Genomic DNA, 16,655 nt, shown 5'->3' with positions numbered 1-16,655 from the left:
GTTTCTGGCACATACGTGCTCAGTAGCTATAGTTACTTTCTGTAGTTGTATTTTTTGTTGTTTTTTTTGAACCAAACTTACTGTTGCCTTTGCTGATTAAGTCCTGTGTCCAAGGTTACTTTTTTTTCTAAAGACGTCTTTCTTCCCCAGTGGTGTCTGTGTGATATGTTTCCGTTGCAAACTGTATTTGGTTGCAGAAAAATGGAGCCTCACCTTGTTCTAATTTCTCGTTTGGGTTTTCTTGTTCTGCCAGGACTCTGGTTAGGAGTAGAATGGGACAATCCTGAGCGGGGAAAGCACGATGGAAGCCACGAAGGGACTGTGTATTTTAAATGCAGGTAATTTTCCATTTTGAACTGGCCTGTTTATCTTTGTTTATTTACTTTTATAATGTCTGTGTGTTTATCTGGTTGCGTCGGCTCTTAGCTGCAGCTCCTGGGGTCTTCATTTTGGCACTCTCGCTGCCCTCCAGTTGCAGCGCACAGGCTTATTTGCCCCCTGGCATGTGGGATCTGAGCTCCCCGGCGAGGGATTGAGCCCAATTTCCCTGAATTGGAAGAGGTTCTTGCCTGAACCCCATGGAAGTCCCTGACATGGTTATGTAGGAGGATATTTAATAGTTGAATAAAGGGGGATGGAGAAGAAGAGGCATTTGACTCTTGGGGTGGTTATAATGTAGAATTTGGTGTATTCTAAAAAGCCCACACTGTTTGTAGGATTTTTTCCTTGCTTTTATTATCTTTTTAGTTTGTTGTGCTTTTTGTTTGTTTATTTTCGGCTGTGCTGAGGGTGGGCTTTCTCTAACTGCGGCAGGTGGGAGCTGCGCTCTAGCTGCAGTGCGCAGGCTTCTCATTGCAGCAGCTTCTCTCACAGGGAGCAGGGGTTCTACGGCGTGTGTGCCTCTGTAGTTGCAGCTCCTGGGAGTTTAGTTGCCGCGAAGCATGTGGAATCTTCTTGGACCAGGGATTGAATCCGTGTCCCCTGCATGGCAGGAGGATTCTTAACTGCTCGACCACCAGGGGAGTCCTTTTTCCTTGTTTTTAAAACTCTCAGTCTTAACCTTACAAGTGGGATTGCTTCCTCTGTCTTTTTTGTGTATTTTTGTCTTGTGGTTTTTTCTTTTTTTATTGAATGGATATGAACACTTCTTATGGTTCATTAACAAGATAGCCAATAAGAACCAGGTAATTAAACAAAATATAGAACATCCAGATAGTGGAATGCTAGGCCACTATTTTAAAAAGCTACTGTCATGAAAAGAAGTACACAGTATAGAGCTATGGATATTTTTACCTGTTTGATTTCAGAGAAACTATGTGAAACTCTGAAAAGGATGGTGGGGAATTTCAGGCAGGCTTTCAAATTTTTATTGGTGTTTATTTTCCCTAAGTTTCAATTTCTTGCAAGAACCTTTTAATATTAAGCTTTGTTGCTGTTCAGTTGCTAAGTCTTGTACAACTCTTTGTAACACCATGGACTGCAGTATGCCAGGCTTCCCTGTCCTTCACTATCCCCTAGAATTTGCTTAGATTCATGTCCATCGAGTCAGTGATGCTATCTAACCATCTCATCCTCTGTCCCTCCCTTCTCCTTTTGTCCGCAATCTTTTCCAGTGAGTCGGCTCTTCGCATCAGCTGACTGTTGGCCAAACTGTTGGAATTTCAAGCATCCATTGAATGTTTAGGATTGACCGGTTTGATCTTGCAGTCTAAGGGGCTCTCATGAGGCATCTCCATCATCACAGTTTGAACACATCAATTCTTCTGCACTCAGCCTTCTTTATGGTCCAATTCTCACATCCGTACATGACTGCTGGAAAAAACCATAGCTTTGATTAGATGGATCTTTGTCAGCAAAGTGATGTCTCTGCTTTTTTATACTCTGGGTTTGTCATAGTTTTACTTCCAAGGAGCAAGCATCTTTTAATTTCATGGCTGCAGTCACTGTTTGCAGTGATTTTGGAGCCCAAGAAAATAAAATCCATCACTGCTTCCACTTTTTCTCCTTCTATTTGCCATGAAGTGATGGGATCAGATGCTATGATCTTAGTTTTTTGAATGTTGAGTTTTAAGCCAGCTTCTTCTCTCTCTTCTTTCATCCTCCTCAAGAGGCTCTTTAGTTCCTATTCACTTTTGGCCATTGGAGTGGTATCATCTGCATATCTGAAGTTGTTGATATTCCTCTCAGCAGTCTTGATTCCAGCTTGTGATTCATCCACCCCAGCATTTCACATAATGTACTTTGAATATAAGTTAAATAAGCAGAGTAATAATATATAGCCTTGTTGTACTCCTTTCCCAATTTTGAACCAGTCCATTGTTCCATGTCTGATTCTAACTGTTGCTTCTTGACCTGCATACAGGTTTCTCAGGAGGCAGGTAAAATGATCTGGTACTTTCATCTCTTTAAGATGTTTCCATAGTTTGTTGTGACCCATATAGTTAAAAGCTTTAGTGTAGTCAAGGAAGCAATAGTAGATGTTTTTCTGGGATTCCCTTCCTTTCTCTATAATCAAAGTGTTGGAATTTTAATCTCTAGTTCCTCTGCCTTTTCTGAACCCAGCTTGTACATCTGGAAGTTCTCTGTTCATGTACTCTTGAAGCCTGGCTTGATGGATATTGAGGATAACCTTACTAGCACGTGAAATGAATGCAGAAGTACAGTCCTTTGAACATTCTTTGGGGTTGTTCTTCTTTGGGATTAGAATGAAAATTGACCTTTCCAGTCCAGTGGCCACTGTTGAGTTTTCTAGATTTGCTGATGTATTGAGTACAGCACTTTAACAGCATCATGTTTTAGGATTTTAAATAGCTCAGCTGAAATTCCATCATCTCCACCAGCTTTGTTCATAGTAATGCTTCCTAAGGCCCACTTGACTGCATACTCCAAGTTGTCTGGTCTAGATGAATGACCACACCATCATGGTTATCTGGATCTTTAAGACCTTTTTTGTATAGTTCTGTGTATTCTTACCACCTCTTTATCTGTTCTGGTTCTCTTAGATCCTTAGCGTTTCTCTCCTTCATTGTGCCCATCTTTGCATGAAATGTTTCCTAGATACCTCCAGTTTTCTTGAGATCGCTAATCTTTCCCATTCTGTTTGCATTGTTCATTTAAGAAGGCCTTCTTATCTCTCCTTGCTAGTCTCTGAAACTCTGCATCCAGTTGGGTATGTCTTTCCTTTTCTCCCTTGTCTTTTGTTTTCCTTCTTTCCTCAGCTGTCTGTAAGGCCCCCTCAGACAACCACTTTGCCTTCTTAGCATTTCTTTTACTTTGGGGTGGTTTTGGTCCCTACCTCCCATACAGTGTTACGAGCCTCCATCCATAGTTCTTTAGGCGCTCTGTCTACCAGATCTGGGATTGAATAAGTTCAGTCCCTTGAATATGTTTATCACATCCACTATATAACCATAAGGGGTCTGATTCATCATACCTGAATGGTCTAGTGGTTGTCCCTGCTGCTGCTAAGTCGCATCAGTCGTGTCCGACTCTGTGACCCCATAGATGGCAGCCCACTAGGCTCCCCCGTCCCTGGGATTCTCCAGGCAGGAACACTGGAGTGGGTTGCCATTTCCTTCTCCAGTGCAGGAAAGTGAAAAGTGAAAGTGAAGTCGCTCAGTCGTGTCCGACTCTTCGAGACCCCGTGGACTGTAGCCCACCAGGCTCCTCCATTCATGGGATTTTTCCAGGCAAGAGGACTGGAGTGGGGTGCCATCGCCTTCTCCAGTTGTCCCTACTGTCTTCAATTTAAGCCTGGATTTTTCAGTGAGGAGCTGACGATCTGAGCTGCAGTTGCTCGAGGTCTTTTTTTTTTTCTTGCTGACTGTGTAGAGCTTCTCTGTTTTTGGCTGCAAAGAACATAATCAGTCTAATTTTGTATTGACCATCTCGTAATGTCTACGTGTAGAGTCATCTCTTGTGTTGTTGAAAGAAGCTGTTTTCTATGACCAGTGTATTCTCTTAGCAAAGCTCTGTTAGCCTTTACCCACCTTCCTTTTGTACTCCAAGGCCAAACTTGCCTGTTCCTCCAGGTATCTTTTGACTTCCTGCCTTTGCATTCCATTCCCCTATGATGAAAAGGACGTCTTTTTTTGTGTGTTCATTCTAGAAGTTCTTGTAGGTCTTTAGCTATAGCTGAGCTGTAGCTGAACTGTTTAACTTCAGCTTCTTTGCCCTTGGTGGTTGGAGCATAGGCTTAGATTACTGTGATACTGAATGGTTTGTCGTTTTTGAAATTGTACCCAAGTACTGCGTTTTGGACTCTTTCGTTTACTCTGATGGGTACTCTATTTCTTCTAAGGGAATCTTGCCCACTGTAGTAGATATAATGGTCATCTGAATTAAATTCGCCCATTCCCATCCATTTTAGTTCACTGATTGCTAAGAAGTCGATGTTCACTCATGTCATCTCCTGGTTGACGTCCAATTTACTTTAATTCATGGGCCTAACTATTCCAGGTTTCTGTGCAGTAATGTTCTTTATAGCATCAGACTTTACTTTCACCACCAGACACATCAATAACTGAGCATCATTTCTGCTTTGGCCCAGCTGCTTTATTCTTTCTGGAGACATTAGTAATTTCCATCTGCTGTTTCCCAGTAGCATATTGGACACCTTCCAACCTGGGGGACTCATTTTACGGTGTCATATCTTTTTCCTTTTTTATACTGTTCATGAGGTTCTTGCAGCAAGAATCCTGAAGTAGTTTGCCATTTCCTCCTCCAGTGGACCATGTTTTGTCAGAGCTCTTCCCTGTCACCTGTCCGTCTTGGGTGGCCCTGCACAACATGGCTCATAGCTTCATTGAGTTACGCAAGCCCCTTCACCACGGAAAGGCTATGATCTGTGAAGGGGAATATTAAACTTATCATTGTTTAAATGTTGTACAGTGAGCACATTCCTGGAAATCAAGCAGCTTCATGCGTTGGTTTTAACAATCTTTAGAACCCTAAGCAAATCTAACTTTACTGACCTCTAAAATGAAGGTCAGAATTAGATAATTGCAAACTGTTGGCTAGTTCAGCAGTCTGTAATTTTGAAAAGTCAGGATAGAAGAATTGGCATATTCCTAGAGGCCAGTGGTGATGACACATATGTCACAAGGCCGGCTCAGAATCTGTCAAGAGTTTATGGAGATGAAGGGAGCAATTTATGTGTTTAGAAAGGTGTGGAAATAGAAATTTCTTAGCCGGGCCTATAGATGCCTTACCTGGACCATGCCCTCGTGCAGCCTCCGTTGAGGGAGTGCTTCCTGTGGAGCCTGCTCCAGCACCTCCCAAATCATCCATGGCTGCATGTCCTTAGTGGTCTCTGGATGTGATGACATTTTCAGTCTCTGAGTAGTACAGTGAAGATCAGTCCTGGCAGATGTGGGATTTGCCCTGAAGTGCTGAAGGGTGTGGACTTGGTGTTTCAGTTCTTACTCTTGAAATAAGCATCTCCTTGTTTTTTAGTGTCTCCTAGTTATAGCCTTGCCTGAGCATCTACATGTTGAAATACATATTATCTGATTATAAGTTACTTTTGTTTCAGTGAAATGGGCATTTTTCTTGACTTTGAAATCCTATATGGGTAGGTAATTCCATTTCATGTTGTTTTGGGGGCAGTGTAATAGGGTGCATTGGGTCTGATATGGTGGATATCCAGTGATCTAAACTAAAGGAATGACCTTTTCCTTTATAGTTGTTAATACTGATGTTAATATTCATTTGAACATGGCTTCAACTAGTAAAGATTATGTCAGTATCTTGGAATCTCTAAATCAGACAAAATAGATTATATCACATGTACTTGTTATTAAGTTAATTCAGATCTCGTACTAACTTTATTGGAGTCTTCCTTCATATTTCAAATTTTACTTGGAAAACCATAATTACAGTTTTGTTTTTTTTTAAACGCAGTAAGCATTTTAATGCTTTGATGCTGTTTTCATGAAGCCAGAGCAGTTTAACGTTGCCAGATGATAAATGTTCTCATCTTAGACTTGTGAAATAGGTAAATGGCAAAAAAGCTGGTGTACCCATTTTAAATGAGGCAAGTGAATCAGAAGTTGACCTCTCGATAGCAGAACTCAAATCTCCATCTCTTCAGAAGCATGTGTTAATATCGAGTGGCCACCAGCGTGTTAGACATGCAGTTACGTGCTTTCACACGTGTCTTGTGAAGACTGGTTTGCTGGCCTCTGCACTGTAAGCAGGATATCAGGGTATATTGAATTGGGTGTTTGGAAACCGCCTGCTTCTTGAGTCTCCCCAGCATCTCAGGTTGCTGGGGTGACACCCTGCCGCTTGAGGGCAGACCTTGGGAACAGATAGGGTGGTGTTCAAAGCCCAGCTCAGGGCATGCATTCTTCCGTGTTTTCTTCCCTCTCAGCGTGGGTGCTGGTAATTTCATGTCATGTTTAGTTTCAGTTTGATTTCTGTATAACCTAAGGTAAATATGGCAGTCTCTTGTTTATAATAGTAAGTGCCCATAATTAGTATTTGTGACTTTTCCAGTGTACAGTAGTAGAATACAGGTTTACCCCAAATGTACAGCCGTGAACCAGTCATCACTGTCTGTCTCGGGTGCTTCATTTTCTCCATCTCTTGTCTTTTGAGGAATTGAGTGGTTCAGTTAAGGTGATGAAGCTTGAAGTTCTCTGTACCTTGTGTCTGGATTTCCAGTGCTTTTTTCTCAACCTAAACAACCTATACTCTAAACTCTTAGAACTGTTTGGGTCAGTATTCTACCCTCAGCTGTTATTGAAAATGTTCGCTTTCTAGGTAATTATATGATTTCTCTTTTCTGGTGATCAAGAAATTTTAAAATGTGTTCTTCAACACCATGAATAGAATTTATACTTGGCATCAGAGGGGACATGGTGTCTCAAACTTTATCCATGATACCGGCTAACTTAACAAATGGAAGCCCCTTGATTTACTGTGTGTAGCCTAAGATTGTCATGAAGTATTTTGAAGTTCTTGAATGAGCATGAATAAATCGGTATAAAATATTCTTCTTAGGGACTGGGATGAACTGGGAGATGGAGATTGACATATATACACTATTGATTGGAGAGGGCAATGGCACCCCACTCCAGTACTCTTGCCTGGAAAATCCCATGGGCGGAGGAGCCTGGGGCTGCAGTCCATGGGGTCGCGAAGAGTCGGGCATGACTGAGCAACTTGACTTTGACTTTTCACTTTCATGCATTGGAGAAGGAAATGGCAGCCCACTCCAGTGTTCTTGCCTGGAGAATCCCAGGGATGGGAGAGCCTGGTGGGCTGCTGTCTATGGGGTCGCACAGAGTCGGACACGACTGAAGCGACTTAGCAGCAGCAGCAGCAACACTATTGATACTCTGTATAAAATAGATAACTAATAATCTCTGTTCGTTTTCGAGGCAAACCATTGGGTATCACAGTAATCCAAGTCTATGCCCCAACCAGTAACACTGAAGAAGCTGAAGTTGAATGGTTCTATGAAGACCTACAAGACCTTTTAGAACTAACACCCAAAAAAGATGTCCTTTTCATTATAAGGGACGGAATGCAAAAGCAGGAAGTCAAGAAACACCTGGGGTAACAGGCAAATTTGGCCTTGGAATACAGAATAAAGCAGGGCAAAGACTAATAGAGGTTTGCCGAGAAAACATACTGGTCATAGCAAGCACCCTCTTCCAACAACTCAAGAGAAGACTCTACACATGGACATCACCAGATGGTCAACGGTGAAATCGGATTGATTATATTCTTTGCAGCCAAAAATGGAGAAGCTCTATACAGTCAGCAAAAACAAGACCAGGAGCTGACTGTGACTCAGATCATGAACTCTTTATTGCCAAATTCAGACTTAAATTGAAGAAAGTAGGGAAAACCACTCGACCATTCAGGTATGACCGAAATCAAATCCCTTATGATTATACAGTGGAAGTGAGAAACAGATTTAAGGGCCTAGATCTGATAGATAGAGTGCCTGATGAACTATGGACTGAGGTTCGTGACACTGTACAGGAGACAGGCATCAAGACCATCTCCATGGAAAAGAAATGCAGAAAAGCAAAATGGCTGTCTGAGGAGGCCTTACAAACAGCTGTGAAAAGAAGAGAAGCAAAAAGCAAAAGAGAAAAGGAAAGATACAAGTATCTGAATGCAGAGTGCCAAAAAATAGCAAGGAGAGATAAGAAAGCCTTCCTCAGCAATCAGTGCAAAGAAATAGAGGAAAACAACAAAATGGGAAAGACTAGAGATCTCTTCAAGAAAATTAGAGATACCAAGGGAACATTTCATGGAAAGATGGGCTCAATAAAGGACAGAAAAGGTATGGACCTTACAGAAGCAGAAGATATTAAGAAGAGGTGGCAAGAATACACAGAAGAACTGTACAAAAAAGATCTTCACGATCAAGATAATCACGATGGTGTGATCACTCACTCAGAGCCAGACATCCTGGCATGTGAAGTCAAGTGGGCCTTGGAAAGCATCACTATGAACAAAGCTAGTGGAGGTGATGGAATTCCAGTTGAGCTATTTCAAATCTTGGAAGATGATGCTGTGAAAGTGCTGCACTCAAAATGCCAGCAATTTTGGAAAACTCAGCAGTGACCACAGGACTGGAAAAGATCAGTTTTCATTCCAATCCCAAAGACAGGCAATGCCAAAGAATGCTCAAACTACCGCACAATTGCACTCATCTCACACGCCAGTAGTAAAGTAATGCTCAAAATTCTCCAAGCCAGGCTTCAGTAGTATGTGAACTGTGAACTTCCAGATGTTCAAGCTGGTTTTAGAAAAGGCAGAGGAACCAGAGATCAAATTGCCAACATCTGCTGGATCATGGAAAAAGCAAGAGAGTTCCAGAAAAGCATCTATTTCTGTTTTATTGACTATGCCAAAGCCTTTGACTATGTGGATCACAATAAACTATGGAAAATTCTGAAAGAGATGGGAATACCAGACCACCTGATCTGCCTCTTGAGAAACCATATGCAGATCAGGAAACAACAGTTAGAACTGGACATGGCACAACAGACTGGTTCCAAATAGGAAAAGGAGTACGTCAAGGCTGTCTATTGTCACCCTGCTTATTTGACTTATATGCAGAGTACATCATGAGAAACGCTGGGCTGGAAGAAGCACAGGCTGGAATCAAGATTACCGGGAGAAATATCAATAACCTCAGATATGCAGATGACACCACCCTTAAGGCAGAAAGTGAAGAGGAACTCAAAAGCCTCTTGATGAAAGTGAAAGAGTAGAATAAAAAAGTTGGCTTAAAGCTCAACATTCAGAAAACGAAGATCGTGGCATTCGGTCCCATCACTTCATGGCAAATAGATGGAGAAACAGTGGAAACAATGTCAGACTTTATTTTTGGGGGCTCCAAAATCACTTCAGATGGTGATTGCAGCCATGAAATTAAAAGACGCTTACTCCTTGGAAGGAAAGTTATGACCAACCTAGATAGCATATTCAAAAGCAGAGACATTACTTTGCCAACTAAGGTCCGTCTAGTCAAGGCTATGGTTTTTCCTGTGGTCATGTATGGATGTGAGAGTTGGACTGTGAAGAAGGCTGAGCGCCAAAGAATTGATGCTTTTGAACTGTGGTGCTGGAGAAGACTCTTGAGAGTCCCTTGGACTGCAAGGAGATCCAGCCAGTCCATCCTAAAGGAGATCAGTCCTGGGTGTTCATTGGAAGGACTGATGTTGAAGCTGAAACTCCCATACTTTGGCCACCTCACGCAAAGAGTTGACTCATTGGAAAAGACTCTGATGCTGGGAGGGATTGTGGGCAGGAGGAGAAGGGGACGACAGAGGATGAGATGGCTGGATGGCATCACCGACTCAATGGACATGAGTCTGAGTGAACTCCGGGAGTTGGTGATGGACAAGGAGGCCTGGCGTGCTGCGGTTCATGGGGTTGCAAAGACTGAGCCACTGAACTGAACCGAATGAGGATTGACTGTATACACTGTAAAGCAACTATATTGCAATAAAAATTAATTGAAAAATAAGTAAAATATTCTCCTGGTATGGTATAAAGTGTTTCCATGGTGGTGCCTGTGGTAAAGAATGCGTCTGCCAATGCAGGAGACATAAGAGACATGGGTTTGATCCCTGGGTTGGGAAAATCCCCTGGAATAGGAAATGGCAACCTGCTCCAATGTCCTTGCCTGGAAAATCCCATGGATATAGGATTCTATAGGCTATAGGCCATGGGGCTGCAAAGAGTTGGACACAACTGAACGACTGAGCATGTGGTGTGAAGTGACAGAAGAATGTTTAAAATAATCACTAAGTGTGCTGATAGATTACCGGTAGGGTGAATCTCCGTAAAAGGTAAAGAGAGAGGTTTTGTTTTCGGAACCTTTCCATGAATCAGGGCAAAATAGAAATTGTGAGGATCAGAAGGAATGTGTAAAAAGATGCCTATCTAGTGGCCTTTTTTTTTCCTCCCCTGCTGGGAAAATGAGTTCACCAGGTCAAATCTCTGTATATGTTAAATGAGTGAATAGTTCTCTCAGGGTGAATGTTAGTTATGCAGTCTTGGTGAGAAGGCTCTGGGCAAGCTTGAAACAAGCAAGGTATCAAGATCAACATTTAGCTGATACTCCCCAGGGACCCAGTCTTTCCCAGCACTCGGCATTTAAACCATCCCCAGTTTTAAAAAACTGTTTACTCTGGGACTTCTGGGCTCTGTTGGTCTCCCTTTACCTTTGAGTAGAGTTGCTTGTTTCACTAAATAAAAACAGAAAACTCATAGTGAAATTTGGATTTCAGATAAGCAGTGAATCATTTTTTAGTGTAAGCATGGGACATGCATCATACTGAATAAAAATGCAGAAAACAATTGAAATTCAATTGAAAAACAATTGTCTGAAACCCAGGTTTAATTGGGCACCTGAATTTCATCTGAGAACTCTGGTGGGCAGACCTAACCTTGATCACAGTGCTCTGTGAGAGTCTTCTGTTTCTGCAAGGGTCAGGATGTGAATTTTGCTACCTGCATCCTGTAATTGTTGGGCAGAAGGAGGCAGGACCTTGAACATGCTGAGTGTTTATAAGAAAAGAATTTTGTGCTGTCCCCGCTTCACTCCTTCCCCTCCCCAATATTTTCTCTTTAGACAGGGTTCAGGCTCTCAGAGTTCAGATGCAACATCTTGATAGTTTTCCTGTGGAATCTTTACGAATTACTCGTTCACCTTTGGAGATGTATGGTTATTGATGGGCACTCATTCAGCTGGTATTTTTCAGTATTGCAGCACTGTTTTGTTTTCTGAGAGACCTGCCAGGAATGTTGCAGAGGATACTGACCTTGATCTGAAAAACGCATAGCTTCTGCTTTGCAACCATCCAACACCATTGCTGACTCCTTTCCTCTGCCTGCAGCCAAACCTAAGCTCTAATAAAGGTCTAGTCTTGAACTGTTCGTTGTTGTTAAGTCGCTCAGTTGTATCCAACTCTTTGCAACCCCATGGACTGCAGCACGCCAGGCTTCACTGTCCTTCACCATCTCCCGGAGCTTGCTCAAACTCATGTTCGTTGAGATGATGATCCCATCCAACCATGTCATCCTCGGTTGTCCCCTTTTCCTCCTAGCTTCAACCTTTCCCAGCTTCAGGGTCTTTTCTGATGAGTCGGTTCCTTGCATCAGGTGTCCAGAGCACTGGAGCTTCAGTTTCAGCATCAGTCCTTCAGTGAATACTCAGGGTTGATTTCCTTTAGGATTGACTAGTTTGATCTCCTTGCAGTCCAAGGGGCTCTCTAGAGTCGTCTCCAATATCACAGTTCGAAAGCATCAATTCTTTGGTGCTCAGCCTTCTTTATGGTCCAGCTCATATCCACACATGACTACTGGAAAAACTATAGCTTTGACTATACTGTGGAATTGTTCATTACCACAGTTTTTTAAAGTATAAATTTAGGACAGAAATGAAAACCATGGCATTTGTTTTGCGTTGTTGTTTTCTCATTTATTACTAAAGTGCTTGTTTTATTTCTTTACTAAACAGCATTAAATAATAATACCTACTAACAGATCTACTAACTACTAAAATTTGTGGTAGTGAGGAGAGTAGAGACAGAGATGTAGGAATAGTGCACTAGTCATCAGGACTCCACGTGGTCTTGGCTGTGCACCTCTCTGGAAGGTTCCCTGGAAGAGAGCACAGCAACCCACTCCAGTATTCTTGCCTGGAGAGTCCCATGGACAGAGGAGCGTGGTGACCTACCATCCATGGCGTTGCCAAGAGTTGGACATGACTGAAGCAGCTTAGCACAAGCACAGCTTGTGTACCTCAGTGATGGTGATCCCAGTATCTCCAACTGAAATGGGATTGAATTAGATGAGTTTCTTAAAGTGGGAGCTGAGGGCGCTCTGCATCAGAATCCCCTGGCTGCAGCCCAGTACCACTGAGTGTGCATCCCAAGGTGGGTTCTAATGAGCTTTCCAAGTGACTGACTGGTTGGGTTGAGTTTGAGAAGTCCTGCATTAGATCATCTCTTAGGTAGATTCCTTTGAACCTTTAAAAATGAGGCTAGCTATGTTTAATCTCCTTAGCCAAGTGATAAAAATGTGTTTTATTGAGACAGGACTGTGTTCTTCACACTAGGATCCTTTCTAACAGTTCAGTCGCTCAGTCATGTCCAACACTTTGTGATCTCATGGACTGAAGCACACCAGGCTTCCCTGTCCATCACCAACTCCAAGAGTTGGCTCAAACTCATGTCCATTCAGTTGGTGATGTTATCCAACCATCTCATCCTCTGTCATCCCCTTCTCCTGCCTTCAGTCTTTCCCAGCATCACGGTCTTTTCCAAGTAGTCGGTTCTTTGCATCAGGTGGCCAAAGTATTGTAGTTTCAGCTTCAACATCAGTCCTTCCAGTGAATATTCAGGACTGATTTCCTTTAGGATTGAGTGGTTTGATCTCCTTGCAGTCCAAGGGACCCTCAAGGTTTTCTCCAACACCACAGTTCAAAAGCATCAATTCTTTGACGCTCAGCTTTCTTTACAGTCCAACTCTTACATCCATACATGACTACTGGAAAAGCCATAGCTTTGACTAGACAGACCTTCGTTGGCAAAGTAATGTCTCTGCTTTTTAATATGCTGTCTAGGTTCATCATAGCTTTTCTTCCAAGGAACAAGCGTCTTTAAATTTCATGGCTGCAGTTACCATCTGCAGTGATTTTCAGTTCAGTTCAGTCGCTCAGTCGTGTCCAACTCTTTGCGACCCCATGAATCGCAGCATGCCAGGCCTCCCTGTCCATCACCAACTCCCAGAGTTCACTCAGACTCACGTCCATCGAGTCAGTGATGCCATCCAGCCATCTCATCCTCTGTCGTCCTTTTCTCCTCCTGCCCTCAATCCCTCCCAACATCAAAGTCTTTTCTAATGAGTCAACTCTTTGCGTGAGGTGGCCAAAGTACTGGAGTTTCAGCTTTAGCATCATTCCTTCTAAAGAAATCCCAGGGCTGATCTCCTTCAGAATGGACTGGTTGGATCTCCTTGCAGTCCAAGGGACTCTCAAGAGTCTTTTCCAGCACCACAGTTCAAAAGCATCAGTTCTTCGATGCTCAGCTTTCTTCACAGTCCAACTCTCACATCCATACATGACCACAGGAAAAACCATAGCCTTGACTAGACGGACCTTAGTCAGCAAAGTAATGTCTCTGCTTTTGAATATGCTATCTAGGTTGGTCATAACTTTTCTTCCAAGGAGCAAGCGTCTTTTAATTTTATGGCTGCAGTCACCATCTGCAGTTATTTTGGAGCCCAGAAAAATAAAGTCTGACACTGTTTCCAGTGTTTCTCCACCTATTTGCCATGAAGTGATGGGACCAGATGCCATGATCTTAGTTTTCTGAATGTTGAGCTTTAAGCCAACTCTTTCACTCTCCTCTTTCACTTTCATCAAGAGGCTTTTGAGTTCCTCTTCACTTTCTGCCATAAGGGTGGTGTCATCTGCATATCTGAGGTTATTGATATTTCTCCCGGCAATCTTGATTCCAGCCTGTGCTTCTTCCAGCCCAGCGTTTCTCATGATGTACTCTGCATATAAGTTAAATAACAGGGTGACAATAGACAGCCTTGACGTACTCCTTTTCCTATTTGGAACCAGTCTGTTGTGCCATGTCCAGTTCTAACTGTTGCTTCCTGACCTGCATATAGGTTTCTCAAGAGGCAGGTCAGGTGGTCTGGTATTCCCATCTCTTTCAGAATTTTCCACAGTTTATTGTGATCCACACAGTCAAAGGCTTTGGCATATCAATAATGCAGAAGTAGATGTTTTTCTGGAACTCTCTTGCTTTTTCGATGATCCACTGGATGTTGGCAATTTGATCTCTGGTTCCTCTGCCTTTTCTAAAACCAGCTTGAACATCTGGAAGTTCATGGTTCACGTATTGCTGAAGCCTAGCTTGGAGAATTTTGAGCATCACTTTACTAGCGTGTGAGATGAGTGCAATTGTGCGGTAGTTTGAGCATTCTTTGGCATTGCCTGTCTTTGGGATTGGAATGAAAACTGATCTTTTCCAGTGCTGTGGCCACAGCTGAGTTTTCCAAATTTGTTGGCATATTGAGTGCAGCACTTTCACAGCAGCATCTTTCAGGATTTGAAATAGCTCCACTGGAATTCCATCACCTCCACTAGCTTTGTTCATAGTGATGCTTTCTAAGGCCCACTTGACTTCACATTCCAGAATGTCTGGCTCTAAGTGAGTGATCACACCATTGTGATTATCTTGATCGTGAAGATCTTTTTTGTACAGTTCTTCTGTGTATTCTTGCCACCTCTTCTTAATATCTTCTGCTTCTGTCAGGTCCATACCATTTCTGTCCTTTATTGAGCCCATCTTTCCATGAAATGTTCCCTTGGTACCTCTGATTTTCTTGAAGAGATCTCTAGTCTTTCCCATTCTGTTTTTTTCCTCTATTTCTTTGCATTGATATCTGAGGAAGGCTTTCTTATCTCTCCTTGCTATTTTTTGGCACTCTGCATTCAGATGCTTGTATCTTTCCTTTTCTCCTTTGCTTTTCGCTTCTCTTCTTTTCACAGCTGTTTGTAAGGCCTCCCCAGACAGCCATTTTGCTTTTTTGCATTTGTTGTCCATGGGGATGGTCTTGATGCCTGTCTCCTGTACAATGTCACGAACCTCAGTCCATAGTTCATCAGGCACTCTATCTATCAGATCTAGGCCCTTAAATCTATTTCTCACGTCCACTGTATAATCAAAAGGGATTTGATTTCGGTCATACCTGAATGGTTTAGTGGTTTTCCCTGCTTTCTTCAATTTAAGTCTGAATTTGGTAATAAGGAGTTCATGATCTGAGCCACAGTCAGATCCTGGTCTTGTTTTTTTTTTTTTTTTGACTGTATAGAGTTTCTCCATCTTTGGCTGCAGAGAATATAATCAGTCTGATTTCGGTGTTGACCATCTGGTGATGTCCATGTGTAGAGTCTTCTCTTGTGTTGTTGGAAGAGGGTGTTTGCTATGACCAGTGCATTCTCTCGGCAAACTCTATTAGTCTTTTCCCTGCTTCATTCCGTATTCCAAGGCCAAATTTGCCTGTTACTCCAGGTGTTTCTTGACTTCCTACTTTTGCATTCCAGTCCCTTATAATGAAAAGGACATCTTTTTTGGGTGTTAGTTCTAAAAGGTCTTGTAGGTCTTCATAGAACCATTCAACTTCAGCTTCTTCAGTGTTACTGGTTGGGGCATAGACTTGGATTATGGTAATATTGAATGGTTTGCCTTGGAAACAAACAGAGATCATTCTGTTGTTTTTGAGATTGCATCCAAGTACTGCATTTCAGACTCTTTTGTTGACCATGATGGCTGCTCCATTTCTTCTAAGAAATTCCTGCCCACAGGAGTAGATATAATGGTCATCTGAGTTAAATTCACCCATTCCAGTCCATTTGAGTTCGCTGATTCCTAGAATGTCGATGTTCACCCTTGCCATCTCTTGTTTGACCACTTCCAATTTGCCTTGATTCATGGACCTAACATTCCAGGTTCCTGTGCAGTATTGCTCTTTATAGCATCGGACCTTGCTTCTGTCACCAGTCACATCCACAACTGCGTATTGATTTTGCTTTGGCTCCATCCCTTCATTCTTTCTGGAGTTATTTCTCCACTGATCTCCAGTAGCATATTGGGCACCTACTGACCTAAGGAGTTCCTCTTTCAGTGTCGTATCATTTTGCCTTTTCATACTGTTCATGGGGTTCTCGAGGCAAGAATACTGAAGTGGCTTGCCATTCCCTTCTCCAGTGGACCACATTCTGTCAGACCTCTCCACCATGACCCGCCCATCTTGGGTGGCCCCACAGGGCATGGCTTAGTTTCATTGAGTTAGACAAGGCTGTGTTCCTAGTGTGATTAGATTGACTAGTTTTCTATGATTATGGTTTCAGTGTGTCTGCCCTCTCTGATGCCCTCTTGCAACACTTACCATCTTACTTGGGTTTCTCTTACCTTGGATATTGGGTATCTTTTCACGGCTGCTGCAGCACAGCGCAGCCGCTCCTCCTTACCTTGGACGAGGGGCATTTCCTCATTGCCACCCCGAAAGGTTCAATTTAGGAAGGTCAAAAATCCGGGAGATTGGTGATGGTGAGAGGTATCCAACAGTGTGAATGTTGTGTACAGTTAAATTTGTTAAAA

The 16,655-nt window shown here is 42.6% G+C and overlaps 1 protein-coding gene across 3 annotated transcripts in view; it reads left to right on the top strand.

The window, feature by feature from the left end:
• Positions 1-16,655, top strand: part of TBCE (tubulin folding cofactor E) — an 86,287-nt gene that overhangs the window by 46,074 nt on the left and 23,558 nt on the right. For all 3 annotated transcript variants that reach the window (XM_005698988.3, XM_018042267.1, XM_005698990.3), the window contains one exon: positions 254-338. In XM_005698988.3, coding sequence (XP_005699045.2) covers positions 254-338 — 85 coding nt within the window. The remainder of the gene's footprint in view (positions 1-253; positions 339-16,655) is intronic.

The sequence above is a fragment of the Capra hircus genome, chromosome 28 (genome assembly GCF_001704415.2).
Source record: "Capra hircus breed San Clemente chromosome 28, ASM170441v1, whole genome shotgun sequence".
Taxonomy (NCBI): Eukaryota; Metazoa; Chordata; class Mammalia; order Artiodactyla; family Bovidae; genus Capra; species Capra hircus.
This window is presented reverse-complemented; position numbering and strand designations above follow the sequence as displayed.